Genomic DNA, 22,523 nt, shown 5'->3' on the forward strand with positions numbered 1-22,523 from the left:
CTGTGTGAACAAGAAGTTTGAATAGTTACACCCAACTACTTTACCAACCTATTAATTATTTAAAGATGACTGAGTTTAAAACAGATCAGGTAAACTTCCATTACAGTTATCTTGAGGTATAGGGAGATTTGTTTGGACATCTCATTAAAGGGATAGTTCTGTGAATGGTTAAGTTTTAGGCCTTAATGTTTATTTAAGTTCCTCTTTCCTTTAGTATTAAAAAATCCAGATATGTGGTTGAATTTAACACTTATATTATGGGGCTCGTAACATCATCCAGAGAGGCTCTGATCATTTTACTTTATCACTTTCTCCAGGGACAATGTCTAAATGAGCGTTACTTTTGCTTGCAGCCACATTGATTGGCCAGTTTTGTTACATTACCTGTACCAAGATTTCTTGAAGAAACCACCACCAGTGTTTTATTTTAGCTGTGGAGAGCCTTTCCATCAGTCACAGGTGGGAGGAAATTTTACTGTTTCCAGCAAGGCACTTAACAGCTGTAATCTAGTGAACTACAGTGGTATGAACCCAATATATAAAAACACATCTGCTGTGATTTTAAAGCAATATAATGGTTGAATGGATGGATAAATATGACGATACAAATTTGCAACAAGCATTCATTCAAAAGGTTTTTGAGGTCTGTCTGCCAGACAAAAAGAAAGAAAGATTTAAAAAAATAAGTATTTTTATGAACATTTATACAAATTTAGAATGGCAGAATAATGTAGATGCTATTTTTTACAAAACGTCCATCTAATTTCTTGCTTCAGTTGAATGTTTTTTACTTGCACAGACACGCAAATTAACCAATTTTCTACTTACACGGTTCTTTTCATTGACTTAGTATCAAATACACCATGCAAAAACATTGCTTTGCTTGCTTACACCTTTTCTTATTATTTTCGATTGTTTACCTGTATGAGACTGGCCAGTACACATCCTGTGTCCTTCCCAGACTTGTTGTGGATCTCAGTGGCTAACTTGATGACCTGTCCGGGGATGTAACCCCTGAGGTCGCTGTGAGCTTTCAACATCAGCGTCCCCGTCTTCACCAGGAGGTAGCTGAACTTCTTAGTGGTCACAGCGTAACTCAGTTGCTGCGGAGACAGAGCAGCAGCGGTATGAAAGTTTGAATTCAGAAAATGTCAGGGCATCATTAGCTGGAGCTGCGCTAAACATGGTTTATACTCTCTTCCAAAGATTTAGGAGACTCTAAAAGTCATGACAGGAAGAGAGTGAATGATGCTTACTTTCAATTCCTCCTCTTCTGCTTCTTTGTGAACAACTTTTCTTACTCCCAGGTTTACACAGCGAACTGAACAGAAACATTTAAGTTATGTTGGCAGAGATTAAGAAACACTGACCTCAATGTCAGGCACCTCATTGAGGTTGAGCAGATTGAGTAGGTAGAAGGGCCTCTGGGCTTTGTAGTCCTTAGAGAAGCGGGGCGTGTCAATAGCCGCCCTCACACGGTAAACAATCTTGCCAAAGGGGCCTTCAAAGGAAGTCGGGGCGGCGACTGTGGGGAAGGAAGGACAGAGGAAGGAGACAAAACAGACATTACTCTGATACTGAAGATAGTCACTGAGATCTTAAGTAAATTTACATGTTACACGAGAACTTCTGAAAGCCATAAACTGTTTGATCAAAAGGTAAACAAGTGTACATGATTTGGATGTGACTGTGAGTAATGCAAAACCTGATAATAACCCATATTAATACATAATGAGGATATATAATAAACTATTGTTCAGCATCCAACACAGATTCACATTGGTACTTTTATGTGCATATTTGTATTTTTGCACCAGAAGCTCAGTCAACTGACAATTAGACATTAACAAAAGATGTCAGTCATGCAAAGCTTAAAAAGATAATAAATCAGGTTGAAATGTAATTTGATCTGATATCTTTTTCAGAAAGGCTGAGGACTAAGTTCTGTGTCAGGCCTCGATCCGAGCTGTCACACGATGTAAGGAACCGTTCAGAATGATACATCTCATCCTGAACTGAAGGACACTGATTATTTGTGTGACCAAAGGAAAGGGCAGAGAAGACAAGGAAACAGGCAGATAAAAAGGCTGCAGGGAAGGAAATTTAAGGAGAGAGATAAGAGATAAAAATAACTATTTGGGGAGGAAGCAGCCAGACGGACAGAAGGAGAGAGAGAGAGAGAGAGAGAGAGAGAGAGAGAGAGAGAGAGGTTCAAAGCCAGAAAAGAGGAAAACATTTACTAAAAGCACAACAGTGCAAACAGGATGTACAAAAAAGTGACTCATGTTTTGTCAAAAGAAATGCTGAGCCCCCTTTTTTTCTAATGTGTCCCCTTTTTTTCCTGATCCTTATTCAGATGTTAACGTCAGCAAGGCGAGCGGCTGCTCCAGCATGAGTCTGCTGCTGCTGTCAATATGAATTAACCACAAGAGGTGGCAGCTTGTTGTTTGGTTGGAGACAGCTTTGTAGCAAAAACAAATTCAAACACCAAGCTGACCTACACTGGAGACACATCAGACCTGAACATGGCTGCTGACAGCGGCCCAGGATTCTGTCGCCTCACTTGTTCTTTGAAGCTCAGATAAAGACCTGCTGTTTTACATTTTTAGAATGGATATTTGCACCTAGAATCATGGTAAGCACTCTTTGATTTGCAGGTCATAAGAAGTCAAGGTACCAGAGTCAAAAGTAGGCTACACAAGTAAAGTCCCAAGATGATTCATTTAAATGAATCTGCTGATTCAGATATTTCCTCTGGTGCCACTACAAGGTTAACATCTGTAGTGTGCCTAAACCTGCATTCTACTTAATGGCCAGCAGGGGGAGGGGGGTTCTGTTGGTTGTAACGAAGAACAGTTGTTTATAAATGTCAGAACAAATCTGCAATCAGCATCTAGATATGCCTCTCTGGCAAGGGAAGCCAATTTTTTCTGTAATTCCACTGAAGCCAGCGATTACAATTTAAAGATCTTAAGTTTGATGAAATGTGAACATCAGGAAGGAGATTTGTAAAAAGTAAAAAGCTCTGATAAGTCGGTCCTGACGATGAGAAGAAAACAACTTTTTAAATGCCAGTTTTCACAGTCGAGGTTGGATCGATCATTTTGATGCATTTCACGTTAGTCAGGGAATCTAAACGCTGATTGGTCTCACGGAGCTGCCAGCATGACCTCAGTGTTGTTCCCTCACACATTCAAATGCTGGTATTGAAATACTTTTCAAACACTGGTGAAGTACCTGTTTATCCACATTCAGCTCAGTTTAAAGAAAGATGTTTGCAGTAACCTTTTCCCAGAGGTCTACAGAAGAGGGAGTAAATGGGTTGTGAGGGAGGGGGAGACTTTAAACTTTAAAGGTAACACACGGTTTGATTTCTGTGCTGTCAGCTGAAGCAGCAAACATTTCACACATACTTTGTCTGACAGTATCCTCCCTGATCCCAGCAAAGCAGCCAGTAACACCCCCCCAAATCCCAAACCCGAGTCCCAGCTCAGCACTGATGTTCTGAAATGTATCACAGTTGACAGCCTCATTTCAGAACATCAACACAGAGATAGGAGGGGTGTGTGTGTGTGTGTGTGTGTGTGTGTGTGGGGGGGGGGGGGTACGTAGATAATCATCTGCTCACTGGTTGTTCATTTTTAATTTGTATGAAACACTGATGCTTACATGATATGCAGGCGTGCTCAATGAATGTTTCACATCTTCATGATCTGTGTTCTGCTTTGTTCTGAATGCTTCCTGAACTAATATTTGGTGTCCCTTTGGAATGAGGCCACACACCATGTAACCCTATTTATCCCTCTAAGTGTCCCTGTGCTTCATCTCAGCCTACTCCTTCCTCTGCTCTTTGTTTTGCTTTGTTCCCTCAGTGAAAAATGATCGGGCCACAACAACAGCTGATGACTCAAATCCTGGTAACTGAGCTCTGCTTGTGTAAGAATTGATTTTAGTACTTCCCCGTAGAGCTTATTAAAAAAACAACAACAACAACAATGACATTACCCAAAGCTCCATCTCCTAGATCACGAGCAACATCAGCAGGATGATCCACAGCTCTTTTTAATCCTAATTCTTCCCCCGTCCCTTGTGAAGCTTCATTATTTTACCAATACAGTAGAGGTTATATAAAAGGCAGGGTTGGTCATTTTCAAAAACTAGCATGATTTTGAAAGTAGCATTCCCTCTGTGCTCCCTCAAAAGCCACGCCCCTCCCTCTGAGTGTGGGCTAGTGCACGCAAAGGGTAGAGAACGAGCAGGGAGACAGGGAGGCGTCTGATTGGTTCATCAGATTGGTACCTCGTGGCAGACATTGGTCAAAGTTTTTACAGGCTTACAACTGATACAGATGATGGATTTTCTTTGTTCCTTTTTCAGAGAACATGAATATTAATATATTAATATTATATCAATGTCTGTCAGGACCTAAAGACAATTTCAACCAAAATCTTAAAAAGTGTATCTGGAAGAAATGACCAACCCTGCCTTTAACTTATTTAAAAATGTTAGACATAAAGGTTCCATATAAAACCGTATAACTGGAACTATGCTATAAAACAAGCTAACATTACAGCTACTGAACTACCTGCTCATATTTTAGCTTTTTCCAGTTGATACAATTCTGTTTCCTTCTGACAAATATCCTCTCAGTTAAGTGTTTAAAAAAAGCTACAACTAATACAGCCAAATTAAAGTGCTACAGTACAACAAGAGCCATGAAGTTGAATCAACTCTCTGAAACATGCGAGAGCGTGAACACTCCAGTATTCCTGGTGTATTTATCTAAATCATTCACTCTTTACTTCCCTTTAAAAAAAAACGATGGATCATAAGTATGACAGCAAAAGCTATAACAAACATTCAAACATCTTGAAGGCCTCACACTCTCTGTCACAGTGTAGGAATGCTCTTAAAGTGTATTTACATGTAACTCCTGGCAATGATTCAAATCAAATTTCATGCAGATTCTACCTGACAGGAAGCGAGTTTTGCCTTTGGGGTTCTGTTTATTCATGACAATTAAATAGCTAGGCGGTTATTTGGAGTTGAATCTTAAGTTTAAAAGGATTTAGTACAATTGCAGGATTTTTTTAGTTTTAGTTTTTAGTGATGCACCTATGCATCTGCTGAATATTGGTATCGTCCTCCATCTGCCCTATCAGCTGATTCAGAGATGAGGTATTTCTTTTTTTTTTATAGAGCAGATTAAATCTCCTGCTGGTCGAGCTGTGATTTGTTATCATGGTCAAATGTGAAAGAAAATGTTGGCAGAGTAGGAGTCTTACACCGTCTCTGGGAAAGATCAGTGACATGCAGACATACTAGCAACAATTTTAAACGTATCATCATAGTTGTTATTGAATTAATATTTATATCAGCCCTGATTTGACCAATCAGTGCATCTCTGGTCATTTTTAGCAACTCAAAACAAAAGATTCACCTGCTCACTACAAAGCAAAATTGTGATTTTTTGTCTTCTATTAAATATCCGCTTTTATTAAATTACATCACTTAAGTTAAATTTTAATCAAACATAGCAAATAATCAAGATTCTTTATCAGTGAAAGTATTTTCTATTTGTTTTGATGCTGACATTTTTTGTTCATTAGGATCAAAACTTCACGTGCCATGAAATCATTTATTACAATCCAATTTAGCTCAGGATTTTGCTGCAAGTCTTTTTTAAAGATACCATTATTTCAGTCTATTTGCTTCACCAGCAGGGGGCAGCAGGAGACATAAGATCCTCCAATGAGCTCCTTATCGCTACATGATAGTTAACATGCCCTGTGCTGATGCACTGCATTCTGAGGGCCTGACGGGAGGGGAGGGCGAAGCACGGGGGCATGAAGACCAATTAAACAGTGACTGCACAACCGGAGAGTGGACTAAAAATAACCCCACCCCCCCTCCTGTGCCCCCACCCACGCCTCAGAAAGGGGAAGATGCCAGACAGACGCAGCACTGTGTCCTCAAAGGTGCCACGTATGTTCAGCTCATCAAGAAAAATCAACTGAGCCACGTTTAGGAAGTGAAATAATGACTGATTATCACACTGGGGCGTGTTCCTCACAAATCTATCAAACATTAACAATGAGCTTTCACACCACTGTTATATTAGCTCTGCATTGTGTTGACGACAAAGGGCTTTGGGCTGAACACTTTGTAAGTACACACACTTGGAAAAGTTCCACGTTTTCAGAGGTTATCAAACCTGCATGCTCTGATAAAACAGATCCATTAGGAAACTATTACGGGAACTGAGGGTGTGCCCCCCTGACGTGGAGGGATAAGGGTGGAAGACATGTAATGATTAATCCCACACTCACCTGGAATGACAAACTGGAAAGGGAAACTGTGTTCGCCTGCCGCCAGAGATGCTGTAAAAGAGGAACACTTATCAGTTACACATTAGAGTAAAACGGATCAAATGCAAAGTAGACTTAAAGCTGCACAAATAATGAAAACTCTCAGGGTTTGTGTTCTGGTTATTATTGAGACTTCACATAATAGTTAACGTCAGATTTCCAGGTGAAGCCTGAGAGGGGGGGGTGTCACCTACTTTCCCAGTGGGATGGAGTTTCTGAGACAAACAGAGTTGGCTGTTGACGGACAGCTGAGCCGAGAGAAGTCTTTTGAAGGGAACAAAACTTGCAACCGAAACCAAAGAACCAGCGTCAGAAAGAGGGACAAACTGTTGATTGTGTAGCTGGCAAAGTTTCACAGGGAAAGTTAATCAATGACTTACAAGCCCATTGAGGTCAGCGGTGATCGACCCAAGACTGAGTGCATTCTTGTCCCCTGTTACAACAACTATGGATCAGCATCCCTGTAGAAAAACTTCTCTAACACATGAAGGGATAAGTCGGCCATTTTTATTCTACAGTTGTTTTCTTCTTCTTTGGTATCAAAACCAGTAACACTGGCTACCCTGCCTGTAACACTTTCCTAAAATGAGGAGCATTATCTCCTAAAACAGCTGTATACTGAAGCTTAAAGTTTACACAGCTCAACCAGGTGGAAAACGTTAATCTTTCAGAATGTGTGTTAACGCTGCAATAGAAAGCTCATTAAGTGTTCTAGTGAGTATTTACAGCAAGTCTTTTGGCTGTGTTTGTGATAATGAAGGGTTATTTCCCCCAGGGCAACAGTTTGTCTCACTGATGTGTTTTTAATCGTTTTGGTACAACAATGGAGCTCTGTGGCACAGGGGAATCAGACATATCAGGTTCTGGATACTCATACATGCCGTCTACCCCGTCTGTGGCATGGAAATCTTTAGATGGTGGTCAGAGATACGTGATCCATTTGACAAAAGCAGCTGGGTACTTTGAATAAGTGGATTTTCTTCTGGAACATTTGAAGCTGTAGAATGATACTGTATACATTTGGGGAGCTAGTGAGTATCTACAGCAGGAATCTCTGTAGTTAGGATTCTTTTAGGTTATTCTTTTTGCCTTTTTTTTTTTTTTTAGGTAGGCCGGCTTGAGAAAGAGTTGAAAAATGGGGAGGAAAAGTCGACAAGCTGACGTGCACCTGGTAGCGTCAGGACTAGGAGTCAAACCTGTGACTAGTGTGACAGACTTTAAGAAACTGTACACAGAGCACCTGCTCTACTGACTGAGCTTAACCCCACATATACAATACTTAGTAGGATCCATTCATTGTGGGATTTGATTTTTAAATCAGATTGATTGGTGAACAATGCAAGGAGAAAAAGATAGCAAAAAAAAAAGGCTAAATGAATAAAAATATTTATACACATCAGGATAGAGTTCAACCAAGCTGCACTGCAAAGAAGGAAACCTCCAGAAGAGCAACAGTAATTGTGTGCACAATGTTTTTCAGATGTTATCTGTTAACAAAGACAAAACTAAAGAAGCCTCTCTGTGTTTCAGGAAATATCAGTGGCATCCTGAAGATTTAACAGGAAGTGGTCTGAAGCATGAAGAGGTGTTTAAACTTGGTTAGGTTTACCATTTGAAATATATGAAGAAAGCTCTGAACTGTAATCCCTTTTATCTCACTTGTTCACATGTTGTGTGGTTAACATATTGTTTGCAGTGTTTAGATGACATCAGCGTGACTCGGTACTCCACCAATACATTTCATTTTACAGTTTATTTTTCAAGTTCACCAGAAAAACTACCTCCCGATATTGTCCAACAGGCTTCGTAACCCAATCTTACAGAGTTCTTAAATATCTCAAAGCCCCAAATATCTTAACCCCATCATATCTAATCCAGGACTGTCTGAATCCCTGTAAGTCAAATTAACCTGTAAAGTATCTTCTAACTCATTCTCAAGCCACATTAATTAGATTCTGTTCAGCAAATATTATATATAATATCACTTCTCAGGTCAGTCACATTGTTAACAAGAGCATAAGGTTCATGGTTATTATGACGTGTGCTGCTGCCCTCTTGGACAGGTCACCCTTGTGAAAGAAATCTTGATCTCAAAAGGTTAATAACCTGGTTAAATACATTTAAAAAAGAAAAAAAAGGTAGCAAAAAGTGCCTTTTGGTTCCTCTGAGTCTGAGAACACCTTGAATCAGCCGGGTTATTAATTCCCTGGAGAGCTGACAGCCCCATTAGATTCTTCTTGACAAGCGACATGTCTCACCTCATTAGAGACCGGCCCATTTTTTTTCGTTGGTCTCAGTTTCCTGAGGGGAAGTACTCAGAATGTTTGTGTGTGTGTGTGTGTGTGCGTGTGTGTGTGTGTGTGTGTGTGTGTGTGTGTGTTCATTTGCATTATGTTTACTGCTAGAGGAAGCAGTCATGCTCTCAACCAGAACCGTGCAGGTACACAGAAAGGTTACTCGACTGCAGCAGCAGAGGGTCAGCTATCTTAAGTACAAATGAAAAAACAACAACTTTCAAAGTTAATAAAAGAAAAAGGAGTATATCAGATAACATACACAGAGCCAGCTGTGAGAGACTCCTAATCCTAAAGTGAGCTAATGTGAGTTATCTCAGCTATCACACGTACAAGTGGTAATGTCTGAAGGAAACACAGCAGGAAGCAAAAGATAAATGGAGCTGAGCTTATATAGTGCTTTTCTAGTCTTCTGACTACTCAAAGCATTTTTACACTTCATGTCACACCTACACATTCACACCCTGATGGCAGCTGTTGCTCTGTAGTGAGACCATCAGAAGTAACTAATTCTATTCATACACATACCACCGCCGCCGAAGCAGGCTATGGGTTAACTTGAGGTTAAGTGACCTGCTCAAGGACACATCGGACATCTTTCTGCACCCAGAAATCCCCAACCTTCTGTTTCTGCCACAGCTGCATTCAAGTGGTAAAACAACTATTGAAAAACTGTTCCAAAAATTTAAAGTGACCCCCCCCCCCTTTGAGTTTGAAAAGAAAAAACCCAACTCACATTAAAGCAAGACCTCACATGAAATCGTGACATGAAATATGGTATAAGGATTATATCATTTAAAAACTGTCAACAAACAGAAGTGTAGATTAGAGAGAAAAGTAGTGAACACTCATTATTAGTCAGGTGAGATACATTTGAGTCGCTTTAGGGAATTTTCAGATGCAGCAACAAGTCTGAGACAAAATCTACCAAAAAACCACCAAATACAAATAGAAGCTTTGTTTAAAAGCTTTCAGCAGTAAAATATAACACGTCTTCTTGGTAGGGTCCATGTTGCTGCCACGTAACAGCTTTCAGGTCATGAACACACCAAAGTGAGAAAAACATCGGAGAAACTTGTGAATGCAATCGTTCAAGTTGCATCATGGCTGCTACAACAGTAATTCACTTATCATATCATATCTTGTCTGATAAGATAACAAGACGACCTATATAAGACCTCACGTAGTCTGTTGTCAGTCATTTAACTGAGATAAAACTATCTAATTAATGTATAAAAGTATGCTACAGTGAGTCTGTCTCCAGCCCGATCATAATATAAAGCTGTCAGTTTGTAAACCAGGTCTCCAGGGTAACCACCATCAAACTACAGCGGTGGGAGGGAGATCCTCGTTTCCTGAAGGTCATTAACACAGAAAAGAGACAGGATGAAGAGCAGACGCTGACATCACTGTTCCTCGCCCCACCAACCGTCAAGCATCTGTAGCATACCACATTATCAGTCAGCCAGAGTGAGCGATGCTTGCTTTGTGTTAGAGTGTGTGTGTGTGTGTGTGTGTATGTGTGTGTGTGTGTGTGGGGTGGTCTTCTGTCACCTCGTCTCACACTCCCTGTGCCGCTCGTCCCTTCGGGCAGAGCAGCCCATTTTCGGAAAAGAATGGGATGTGGAAAAATGGCAGAGATAAAGGAGAGCACATGGGAGGATGTGTAATGAATTATTTATATCTGTGTTTGGAGTGAGCTGTGTGTGTGTGTGTGTGTGTGTGTGTGTGTGTGTGTGTGTGTGTGTGTGTGTGCGTGTGTGTGTGTGCGTGCGTGTAAATAGAAATAGTGAATATGTTTTAAACTTATTCCAAGGCCTCTTCTGTCCGTACTATGTTTTGAATTTTGTTAAAAATCTTGATACTAGTTCTATTTTCCATTTCTCTTATTATTCACCATAAAGTTTTTGGATGTTCATGTTTGCTAAGTTTGAGAACACTGTGCCATCGAAGCTTCGTCTTCACTTTCTTGTCGGGTATCTTATCCAACAATAGTCCTACTTACTCTCGTTTTAACTGGGGTATAACTCATTTAAAATGACGTTGTTCTAGTAATAACAATATGCTCATTATAAGAATGTAAAATGAAACATAAAGGGGGGAAGCCCTCAGTCTCTCCGGAGAGACACAGTACATGTAACACAGATTAAACCAAACAGCAGACAGACAGTAAGCAACTATCAGGTCAAAATACTGAAATGTGTTGCCGCTGAAGAGTTCGTATTTCACATGTAATTGTTTGAAATCTTTACTGCAGCAACAGAACAATGTTTGTGTTTGACAACTGGGCCCTGAACTCATCACTCCTCGCAGATGTGTTTAACATGCAGAAAGTTGAGGAGTGATGAGATAATATCTTTAACTCATACTGTGGGAGCCTGCAGGAAGATGTTAGTGGGACTGAAAGTGTTAGCCCAGTACAGGTGCAGCAGGGCAGCGGTGGAGGTAACAGAGCAGAGAGAGAGACTGAAAACCTTGAAGCTCAAAGAAACCGCTCAAGTAGGAGATGTGTTTGTCAGTGCAGCTCGAGTTGCCTTCATGAACCCACTTGCTAGCGTCCTTCTATACATTATTATTGGATTATATAAACTGATGCTTTAACAAGTGTTATGTTAATGTGGTCGTGTAGGGAGAGTTGCTTGCTTGTTGTGGCGTCAAAGTTGTATTAAATAAAAACCCAAGTACATGACATGAGCACTTCAACATACTTTTTTAAATGCAGTACTTGATTAAATATACTTTCCAGCATCAAAACATGCCAAACAAAGGATTGGTGTATACAACATACTGAAGCACATACTGTACAATACTGAGGGTTAAACATCAGACTGCTTCTTGGTAGTTTGGCCAGCATGGATTACATGCTTCAGTGACTGCCATTAAGTTCAACTATGTCATTTGCATTTTACAACAGATTTCATGCATGAACAGCACAGTTCACCTTCTGGTCGTGGGCGGTATCGGCAGCACACACAAAAGATGGAAGATCACGCTCACAACAAAAGGCTGTGTAAGCTTTCTGCGGGTGAGCGGGGGCCTAGATGCAGCAGAGCAAGATGGTACCAAGAGACTGGGAGGAAAATCATTAAACTTGTCCTCGGTGGTGCTTGTCCAACCTTCTTACCAGACAGAGGCTGACACCAATGACCATGTGCCTCTGGGAGGCAGCGTGCAGAGAGGCCGGTACATCCCCTCCCTGCAGGGGACCACTACTCTGACTGATTGAGGCTTTAGCTCCTTACCACAGGGCCGCAAAAACCTGCTGCTTCCACTCGGAGATTAAGCCTTTTGCTGCAGATTTCCCATGAACCAAATATGGTGAAAGGCTTCAGACACCTCATACTTTTTGTTATGGCAGAGATATCGAGGCCCTGACACTTCAGTCCTCTCATAGGAGAGGAATAACAGTCTCATGCCCCCGATGTGCTGTGTGGGATGTGTTGTTTTATTATTTTAGAACAATTCCATTTCATAGTGTCAGACAATTCTGCTGAAAAGTAATTGGTTTTCATTCAGTGTAATATATAATATATGAATTATCGCAACGGTAAAAGTCTAAAAAGTATTTTCAACAGCAGGCTCAAATATGTTAGAAGATCTGCTGCCTGGAAAATTAGAAAACCTATTTCTAGAAATCTGTGTGTTTGGTTGACTTAATGGTTAAACATCATCCTCGCTGGTCAGCACCAGAAGTACTCGTTGGTTATACAAATTGTTAATATTGATGCCGGTCAAATGTTATGCTGGAACTCTAAAGCACACACTCCCAATAGCCATAGACTTGCTGCAGCTCTGGTTAATGGGCCTGCTCTCCCTGCTCTACTACCCAGATGTAAACAAGCATAGTGAACGGATAGCATCTCGTTGGAACAGCATGGTATGGCCATATTTTGATCCAGAAAACAAGTATAAAAAAGTATTTCAGTTTAAACTTTAATATCGACCGGAGCGAGCACAGACATGTGGACGTTAATCTGGAGGGAGGAGCGAAGGATGGCGATGCTAGTACTACTCATGTTAGCCACACCAGCAAACCAAATGACATAGTTCTCCTGGTGACTAATAAATGATGCTCAGTTTTGGACTCTTTTCTGAGTGTTTTCTTACCTTAAGGCAAGTCAGTTAGACTGAATTTAAATTTCTATCTTACTGTCAAGGAAATCAGTGGCCTTTAAACATTACAGTAAGTATGCACCAAATATACACAATAACTATAAATATGTGTGAATCTTGTTTTACAGCATATACATTTAAAGCCTGTAACCCCCAAATGTAGTTTGTTAATACAGAAAGGATTTTCAAATTGTACTTGTATGTTAGTAACTGTAAATCAAGTAAAAACTTTCTGGATTAGACGCCTGTTAGTTTGAGTTTGTTCAGCTTGTGTACAAAACTGGCTGAAAGTTAAAGCCTGTTAAGGACTCAATAAATGCAAAAGCACATTGAAGCAGCAGGAAAGCTTCAAGCTTCTGATGTCTTTACCTTTGTCAGCAACCGACAGTGTGCTGTTGAAGTACTGCTCCTCCAGAGTCCATGAGTTGTCGTTCACTTTGTTGGAGATCCCACACGAGCCCTGACAGTTCACCTTGATGGCTGCAACAAGAGGAGAGAAAAAAATAGAGAGAGTTAATGGACTGTCTGAAAACAAACAATCCTTTACATGTTAACTGGCATTTTTACAAGAGGAGGAAACACCAAGTGGAAACATGTCAGTGATGCAGTCATTCTGAATATTGTGTCAAATGTTCTTCATTAAGGTTTTGGACTTTTCCATACATATCAGAACCGTCCTTTGTTGTTTCTTAGTAGTAGTCTAATGTACCTGCAGTCAATCAGTGGTGACACCATAGTATGAAACCAACCACGGGCACACAATGTACAGATGAGCATTAGAATAAGTCACTCAAAGGGGAGCCTAAGTTAATGATTAGAGGCCTTTAGTGCTGGTCATGTTTATCCTGCTGCGTTCTCACATCGGCAGCATATCACTTGCTGCGGGAAAAGGAGTAGAGGGCTGGCAGGAGATGCTCCAGGTAAAGTCCGAGTTAAATATATGGCTGTTTGTGTTCAAACATACAGCTCCTCCTGGAGTATCAGGAGTTTTTCAGGACTTTTCTGCAAGTGTGAAAGCTCTATGGGATAGAGGGAGATGCAGGAAGAAGGATAGGCCAAACAGAGCAGCAGCAGCAGCAGCAACAACAACAACAAGGAATAAGACAGATTTATTGCTGCGAGGTCAGTAATGATGATGAAACAGGGAGGACTGATTGTGTTCAGTAGAGGTTGAAGTTGAGCATCTCTGTTGTCATATTTCTGCTAAAAACAATAGTTCATGTTTTTACTGGTTGTTATACAACTTCATTTTAAAATCCTTCCTGCCAAGAGAGGTAAGCGAGAGATGACTGTTTTCAATTTTGCTGCAAGTAGATAAGGTTAACGCAAAACCATTGAAGTTATGCAACGTGTCTTTCTAGGCCCTCTGTTCTGGGGAAATCAAATGATGTTATCATCAGCTTATTCTTAAATCAAAGATTAGGAAGATACAGTCGAGCCATCCAAAGTTCACAATCTGATGCTGGTTACGTTCTATGACAGACATCAGCAGTCTACCAACAAGGACAGAAACACAGCCTTATCTCCTCTCCACCCTCTTGTCTCTCTGTTGATCTGTCTGTGAGGAAATGAAAACCCTTCGATAATAAACGTATACAAACACACACATCAGCTAAACAGTGACAGAAGCCAGAGGATTAAACAGACCCATCCTCAGCATTATCTCAGTGTCCTGATAAACACACAACAGTCAGACTATCAGATAAGCTAAGTATCGTTCTAAATGATCATTCGGCTGACCCAGTGTGACCCGCGAGTGTCTGCGCTTCGGTCTTTATTATCAAGTATAAAAATTGCAATTATCATTTGTTTGTTTTTTTTTTTCCAGGAAAAATGTAATCTAAATGTTGTATGAGTTGAGTTGATTTTTCCTCAAGACAAACAGCTATAGATCAACACTGACTGAAATCATCAGTCAAAGTCAAGTTTATTCCCCGAGCTCTCTCTCCCCGATATCCAACTCTACCCACAGTCCTGTCTCTCTAATAATGGCATTAAAAGCCCCCCCCTCCCAGAAGTTCATCTTTGAAAAAACTAAATACGGTATCTTCCTGTTGTCGTCAAATTATCCAACCCTGCAGGAAGAATGGTTTTGATACACAAAGCTACTGAAATCATTTGGTAACTACTCCATAAACCGTTTAGTTTGAGAAGTCCAAGCAAGGTCAAAAATCCAACCAAACACAGGCTCTGATTTCAAAATATATCCCTCCACTGTCTGTGCTGGCATATCACAGGCTCTCAAACATGCAGGATCCTGTGCTGGCATTACAGAACACACACACACACACACACACACACACACACACACACACACACACACACACACACACACACACACACACACACACACACACACACACACACACACACACACACACACACACACACACACACACACACACACACACACACACACACACACACACACACACACACACACACACACACACACACACACACACACTCACACACACTCACACACACTCACACACACTCACATTCATGGTGGCAGATGGCTGCGCTCTCCACACCGGCAGTACTGCTGGCACAGTTTGGAGTAAGAGGGAGGGACCTCTGCAGCCGGTAAAAACAAAGACCAGGACCACAACACTGAGCGGTGTCCTTCAGTCATGCAGACTAACGTCCACTTATTTGGTCATTAATCAAACCCCGCAATCTGCTCCTCCAGCCATCTGTCTCATTCATGGATTACAATAATACCTTTATTCTCCACATTAACGCACCCTGTTAGCTTTCTGGAGTCATTGCACACCACAGAAGCAACAACAGAAGTGTAAAATACACAAATATTACAAAAACATGTGCCATTACTGCAAAAAAAAAAGATACTGTTTACAGCTGTGGAAATATAAAGTGCTCAGCCAATGAAAAGTCAGCTCATGGGTAATCTGTTAATATCAGCAGGACGAGTGACTGAAGCAGAGCTGACTGGTGAATAGTTGTGTCACTGGGTGCGATGGCAGATAGACTATCTGACTGGATGTAATGAGCTCAGTAATGAGCTGGACTCATGTAGCCAGATGGACCACAACCAGAACAGTAATGATGTGTTTTATTATGAGACCCACATCCACACATCAGGATGATGTTACAGATACCATGTGGGAAATAGAGGCTGAAACCCTCAAAATAACCTTCAGTCTTCTCGACCTTGTCGGAGTATAACCTTGAGAGAGTTTAACATTTTTTGCAGCGGTCATCTTATGTGTGAATTTCCTCTTTAACCGCTCAATTGATTCAAATTCGGCCATTTCCTGTTAAATTAATACTGTAGGACAATATAAAATATGACATGTATGATACATGAAACATCAGTAGCTGTAGTTATGAACAAGTGGCAACCTCCAATGTTGAAAAATGAAGCCAATGTGGAAGTCCTAAAAACTGCAGTTCCTCAAGTGTCTACTTGAGGCTCGCTGCAGAAGCCCTGGAAGTTCCATTAAGAATGGTAAATGAACTTGAGTTTGTCAAGCACTTTTTAGTCTCTTGACTTCTCAAAGCGCTTGTACACCTCATGTTACAACTGTAAAGTGACCATCGGTATTAACAAATCCCATTCATGTACATTCATAGACATCGGACATGTGGCTGCAGGAGCTGGGGATCGAACCCCAACCGTATTACAATATATTAAGACCCATGTTAATATGACAGCAGAATTAAACATGTACAGTACAGCCTGGTGAAAAAAAGTTGGTCCAGATCTAAATGGATCATATATTTACAGGGACACACTGTACGGGGAGGATTTTTAAATTTCCATTTTTATTTTATCATATCATCATAATTAGGAGTGTGGCTGATCTAACAACAGATGAATAGAATAGAATTACTTTATTGATCCCAAACTGGGAAATTGTGGAAAATGATGAGTATGTTCTAGCTGTTTTCAAGGAGGCTGAAAGACCTGCCTCAGCTCTGCTTCTTTGTCTTTGCTCCAGGTTTTTACTCTGTAAAAAAACATGGTGGTTGTCCAGGAAATGTTTTGAAATGTACTCAATCTATTTCCTAATAAATTTGAGGAGAGAGTCCTTTAGTTTTTCATTTTTCTGATTTGTAATGTACCGATCAAGTAAATCCTCACAGAAGAAGACATCCTGCAGTACAACTCAAATCCCAAGATGCATTTAGGTTTTGTGCAGTTGCCAGTCCCTGACTTGTCTACTCCACAGCAGCAGCTAGAGATCACACCTTGTTACAGCCAGTACAGCAATCCACGCCAGAGGCTAGCTCTGTGCAGCATGAGCCCCAGCCTGAGCGAGACAGACACTCGGTAGTAAGAGGGAAGCCAGCAGCAGAGCACACTCTGACTCAGCAGCTGCCTGGATTTGTTGCCAACATACTGGAGTCTGTCCAGGCCCTCTCAACGGTTCAATGAGGCAGTCTGTAGGCGGACATGATCCTGGTGTTACTACTCATTAGATTTTTACGAATCAGACCATGTGGGCAGACAGATCCAGGAAAGAAAGTGAAATCGATGGTGTCTCCTGATCTGGCTGCTTCGACACAACTGCAGAGTTTTATTGCATCAATAGGTTGTCTAATGTGGGTTAGAGCAGGGTGTTTGGTGGGTCAGGGAGGATGCGGGTGGGTGTCAAAGCGGTGTGGTACCTGGTTGAGTCAGGGGTTAGCTTGAGGTTTGTTTGTTGTTTTATTGTTTGTTTTATTCAGCTGTGCGTCTCTTCTATCCTGTTTTTATGCAGTTGGGTGGCAGAACATCTCACACAGGGTTGCTATAGAGTCAAACATGCGATGAGAACTCTCATCCCTTCTTTATGTCCATTAGCTAAGACTGCCATGCAACCGTTTAATGTATGTCTGCCCTAATGTTTCCTACTCGAATCTCCTGTCTCTCTTCAGCTGCCCTATCAATGAAAGGCAGAAACCTAAACAAACAAAAGAAACAACTAACTTCCACTTGCCCTGTGGATGGGTGTGGATCTTATTATTGTGCATCTTTATCTGCTTATATGTCGTAAAAACAAGAAAAGACATGGTGTTTTACGTTTGTCAAAAAATGTTGTTTCTCCAGTGACAGCTATCTGTAACTGCAATCATGTACTCACTGTGACCTGTCAACCAATCAGAAGTGAGTTCTCTGTTGTGTCCGTTCTTTGCCTACAAGAATGTCTTTGGGGCATTGTTTGGGGAAGTCATTTCAACTTTTCTCTTCAACCTCTCCCCGCAGAGGAATTTTGTCCTTCAGGGCAGACTTCCCTGAGATACAGTGTCAGTTATGCAGTACTGTTCTTTTCTGACTTTCCAAAACAAAGTGCTTAATGCTATAAAGAAAGATGTGCTGCACACTGCACAGTGGCTTGAAACATCAATACCAAACATCTAGTGAGAAAGATGACTCAAAAAACAACAGCATAACTTTCCTGGGAAGAAAAAGAACCGTGTCTGTGAGATAAAACCAGTCACTCCGAGCTTGCTGCCAGTTGCATCAGTTCATGGGAAAGTGAGTCAGCTTGGGGGGGGGGGGGGGGGGGGGGGTTTGTAGCAGCCGGTGGGGAGGCTGGGGCTGATGATGACGGTTCCTTATTTACACTGATTACACTGAGTCCAGTTTCAGCTGACCGCTGGAAGCACAAAGGAGCCTCAGTGAGCTGGTTTCAAGGTCTGAACTTTATGAGAACAAAGCCCCTCAACTTCTCCACCAGAACAACGACCACTTGGATTTCACCCTCATGGGCCCCGGGAGTGTGAATAAGATTTAGAGAATTGAATTGATTTAATGAATCAAAATTCAGCACATGCACTAAAAGGCTCCTCAGACGTCATGTATACATTCCAGTATAACAATGAGGCAGTGGAACTCCTCATGCAGTCTCTGCCTGTTTGAGTATTAGACCACTCTTATTCCAATAAAGCTTCAAAACAAAAACACCTACATGTAGAGGATACAGCTTTTCAAACTAGGGTATCAGGTTAAGATTGTAATATAAAGTTTAATAATGAGTGTGCTTAAAGCTTAAAAACATTGACAGATTAGGATGAACACTTACTGTACTTCTCATTTACTTATGACGTCTCACATTCAGATGTCATGGTGTTAGTTTTTGATACATTTGGTGTCACTTTGTGTTTGTTTCCCCTCCTTCTGTTTTCTGTTTTCTCTCTTGCAGTGTGTGTGCAGTGGAGGGCGTGGCTGGCTGAGCTGGAACAAGGAGCACCTGAATCTCATCAGGTCATCTCTCAGGCCTTAAAGACAGATCGAGACTCAACTCCTTTTGCAGTCGGTAACTGTGTCACACTACTAGCCTTACCTTGAAGAACTTCGAACGTGATTTTTTGTTCTTGTGTCATGGACTGACCTGTTTCCTCTTTTTGTGTGCAGCCTGCCGGTGAGCCTCACATCCTTGTTTTGGATTTCTGTTTGGCCTTGCTGTTTTTGAGTTCTCCTGCGCCAGCCCGTCCTCTATTGTCACCAACTGCCTCAAGCCTTTTATTTTGCTACAAACTACATTAAAACATCTTAAGACTGACTTTTGTTTCCGTTTTCTGCATTCTGGGGTCCAAACCCTAAAACTCAAACGTAACACAGTGGTCATGATACTGCTGCATCCAAGCAAAAATGTAGTCACCTAACAGTCTCTTTAAGCCATAATGTGACTAGTCATAATAACACACCAATGACATTCATTCAAATTGGATTTCCAACGCTGAAAAAAAATGTATAAATCTCACTGTACTAAAGATATGATTTAACAATAAAGAATAATAAGCCTTTAAACTCGATGTAAAGGATAATTCACCTGTTAATTACAATGCTTAGGGCAAAGTTGATTCTGCATGTGTCAATAAAACAGCAACAAGACTCAACATCAATTTCCTTTCCCCTGTGTATACGAGCATCAGGCTGTTTCTCTAGGTCGATGAAATTGCCTTTAGCCTGGCACACTATCTGACTGAGTAACTCTGTGAAAACAGATGCTTTATTGACACAGTGCCACTATAACACATAACATGGCCTTCTTCAAACCTGTATAACTAAACCTGGGCTTATCTGGATACTTATCTGGACTATGCTGCTACAGGAGTGTGTTACCAACAACAAGGCCATACTCCTTAAAAGGAAGGCTCAGCCTGCAGAACAAAGGACAGGGGTCAAACAGATGCTCAGACAACAGATAAGATGCAGGTCCTGGATGGAGTTAAGGGCTTTTTCTTTTTTTCTGCAACCAACCCACAATTCTTATTTGTGGTCATTTATGCAGCCTGAATGAATGCATCTAAATTAAGGTGATAATTTAAAAAAGATGCATATTTTTCAAACCTCACTGGTTAAGCTTTGAAGGACAAATCACCCTGTGCTAGCATTATTCATGTGGAAACACCAATGCCTATATGGATATTTATTTTTTACGTCTCTGCAAGACTCATTTTAAGAGCAAGGTCAGAGCCTCGACCGTAAAGATCTTTTCTAGAAGAATCTGAAGTTAATGTATTTTCTCTTGTCCCATCTATTTCCATATCAATGAGGGAGGTGGGCCTCTATTCCCTGAAGACGTAAGAACAAAAATGTCCATTTCATTTCACCTCGCCTCAGCGCAGACCAGTAATCCAATGCTACACTTACTACCTTCATTAAATCTTTAATCGCTGCAAACAATTAGTCCCTCTCACTTTTCCATCATCTCCCTCCCTCGCCTCGTCTCTAATGCCTCTCAAAGAGACATGTCAAACACGGACACCTGATCTTATGATCTATCGCTCCTGACTGTAAGGGAATCCCCCCCACGGTAGAACAGAGCAGTGGCTGTTCGTTCAGACATGTCTGAGCTACCTCTCTCTGGGAGATCTGTAACAGCATTTAGAGCTGATTCAGTAAAGGGAAGTTCAAATGAATGCACAGCTTCATGCCCTCTATTTGAGCTTTTCAACCGTACAGTATCAGGAACTAAAAAGTCACAAGAAGACACTCAGCCATTTAACCTCCTGTTGGTGCTGTTCTGTTTGTTTTCCCACCAAATCCCAAGAACCATGTAACTCAGATCATCAATCAACAGTTCAAACTGATTATTGCACGACACCATAAAGTTACATAATGCTATGTTTGAATAAATATTAGAGACTTCATATAATGGGCATGACATAGACTGAATAATGTAGAGATGGGTTAGGCAAATTTAAGAGTTTAAGAAAAAAAACTTACATCAATCTTTATAAAAACATGACAAATACAAATGCCTTCGTAGCTCTTCACTGCATGCTGTGTTTTTGTTACAGTGATTTCACTCCTATCTGATGGTTTAGCTGTCCCTGTATCGACCCATCTGAGCAGATTCTGGAGTCATAGGTCTCTCACCACCATCATAAAAACACCAAATATTGTAATATCTAATGAAGGACTGGTCTGCATCCCCTTGAATGTAGTCTCATTAAGTCCATGTCAAACTAGTTCTCATCACTTCTTTGCAGTACAGTTATTAATTTCACACTCTGCTCACATTCTACCGTGGACCAAACAACACACTCCTTTACAACAGTGGAAGACGAGCTTTGGACACTTCAGCCAGTTTATGGAATGTGTTGCATGCACACTCTCCACACCCATCCGTGTTTATGCATGCATGTGTAAGAGGCTTATCCCTGCACAAGTTACATCATAAAACAACCAGCAGTCATGTAATCCCTTCACTGCACAGTAACTCGCACGTTACCCATCATGCCACAGAAATACTAAATTCAGACAGATGTCTTGACCTGAGGAGACACACACTTAGTTTGTGTTCAGTCTTACAAGACAACAAAGCATTTACATTTTGTAGCACGACCATAACATTTTTTATGTAAAAGGCAAAAAGTCAATAATCACTTTCTCACTTCCTCTCCACCCGCTCAGGATCACTTTTGATCAGAGATCTACAATAAAGCTGACTTCTCATGTGTTGCAATCAGCGATGTCCTCGGTTGACCTGATCTCATTCTGCTGATGTCAGATACACGATGCCTCATCCTGTCTTGAAGCAATGTTCATCTTAGAATCATAAAATCTAATATTTTAGGATCGAGATGTTCAAAGACACTCGGCAAAAAAATCTGCAACAAAAATAAACAGTAGCTGAAAGTGGGTGTAGGCAAAGTTTTGTATTCTTATTCATCACAGTCAAGGCCAGCAGAATGTTCAGTTATGAATCATAGACCAACGTTTAGTGAGAGGTCAACAACTCTCTTCTTCTGCTGTTTTTTTTTCTACATTATTAATCATCTAGCTTCATATGATCACTACTTACAGTTTTTCCTACAGCTCACTTTCATTATTTCTTGACTCACGGTAATTATTGTAATATTAGAGACATGTTTTCTCTATTCCGATGTTGTGATTAGTCTTACAGTATCAGCTTGAAACTGACAGCTCATCATAACTATCCACAATATGACAGAATGAGGACCAGAAAGTAAGCCTTACTGGAAGCTGTGGTATTACCTGAATAAACATTTTCCAATTGAGTTCAGGTCTCAATGACAGCTTTTGATTCTTCTTAAAAAAGGCATGATGTTTATTTGTTAATTGTGTTTTCGGGTCTGATAAAGCAGGTTTTTTTTTTTAATAAGGTGTGGCTACATGTGACCTCTGACACAGGATAGATGTTTAAAAATATGCATCAACATGTTTCTCATTATGGTTTCTGTTGGCTTCATGTAACAAAAATGACAAACTCCAGGCTTGAAGTATCTTCATGAGCTTAACTTTGAAAAGGTGAGCTTTGACAGGTGT

General features: G+C 40.8%; 1 protein-coding gene across 1 annotated transcript in view; it reads right to left on the reverse strand.

The window, feature by feature from the left end:
* Positions 1–22,523, reverse strand: part of arrdc1b (arrestin domain containing 1b) — a 38,468-nt gene that overhangs the window by 5,675 nt on the left and 10,270 nt on the right. The window contains exons 2-5 of the mRNA XM_061062069.1: positions 13,145–13,255; positions 6,330–6,380; positions 1,371–1,525; positions 921–1,103 (exon numbers count right to left, since the gene is read on the reverse strand). Of these exons, the coding sequence (XP_060918052.1) occupies positions 921–1,103; positions 1,371–1,525; positions 6,330–6,380; positions 13,145–13,255 (500 nt within the window). The remainder of the gene's footprint in view (positions 1–920; positions 1,104–1,370; positions 1,526–6,329; positions 6,381–13,144; positions 13,256–22,523) is intronic.

This window comes from Labrus mixtus, chromosome 17 (assembly GCF_963584025.1).
Source record: "Labrus mixtus chromosome 17, fLabMix1.1, whole genome shotgun sequence".
In the NCBI taxonomy this organism is placed as follows: domain Eukaryota; kingdom Metazoa; phylum Chordata; class Actinopteri; order Labriformes; family Labridae; genus Labrus; species Labrus mixtus.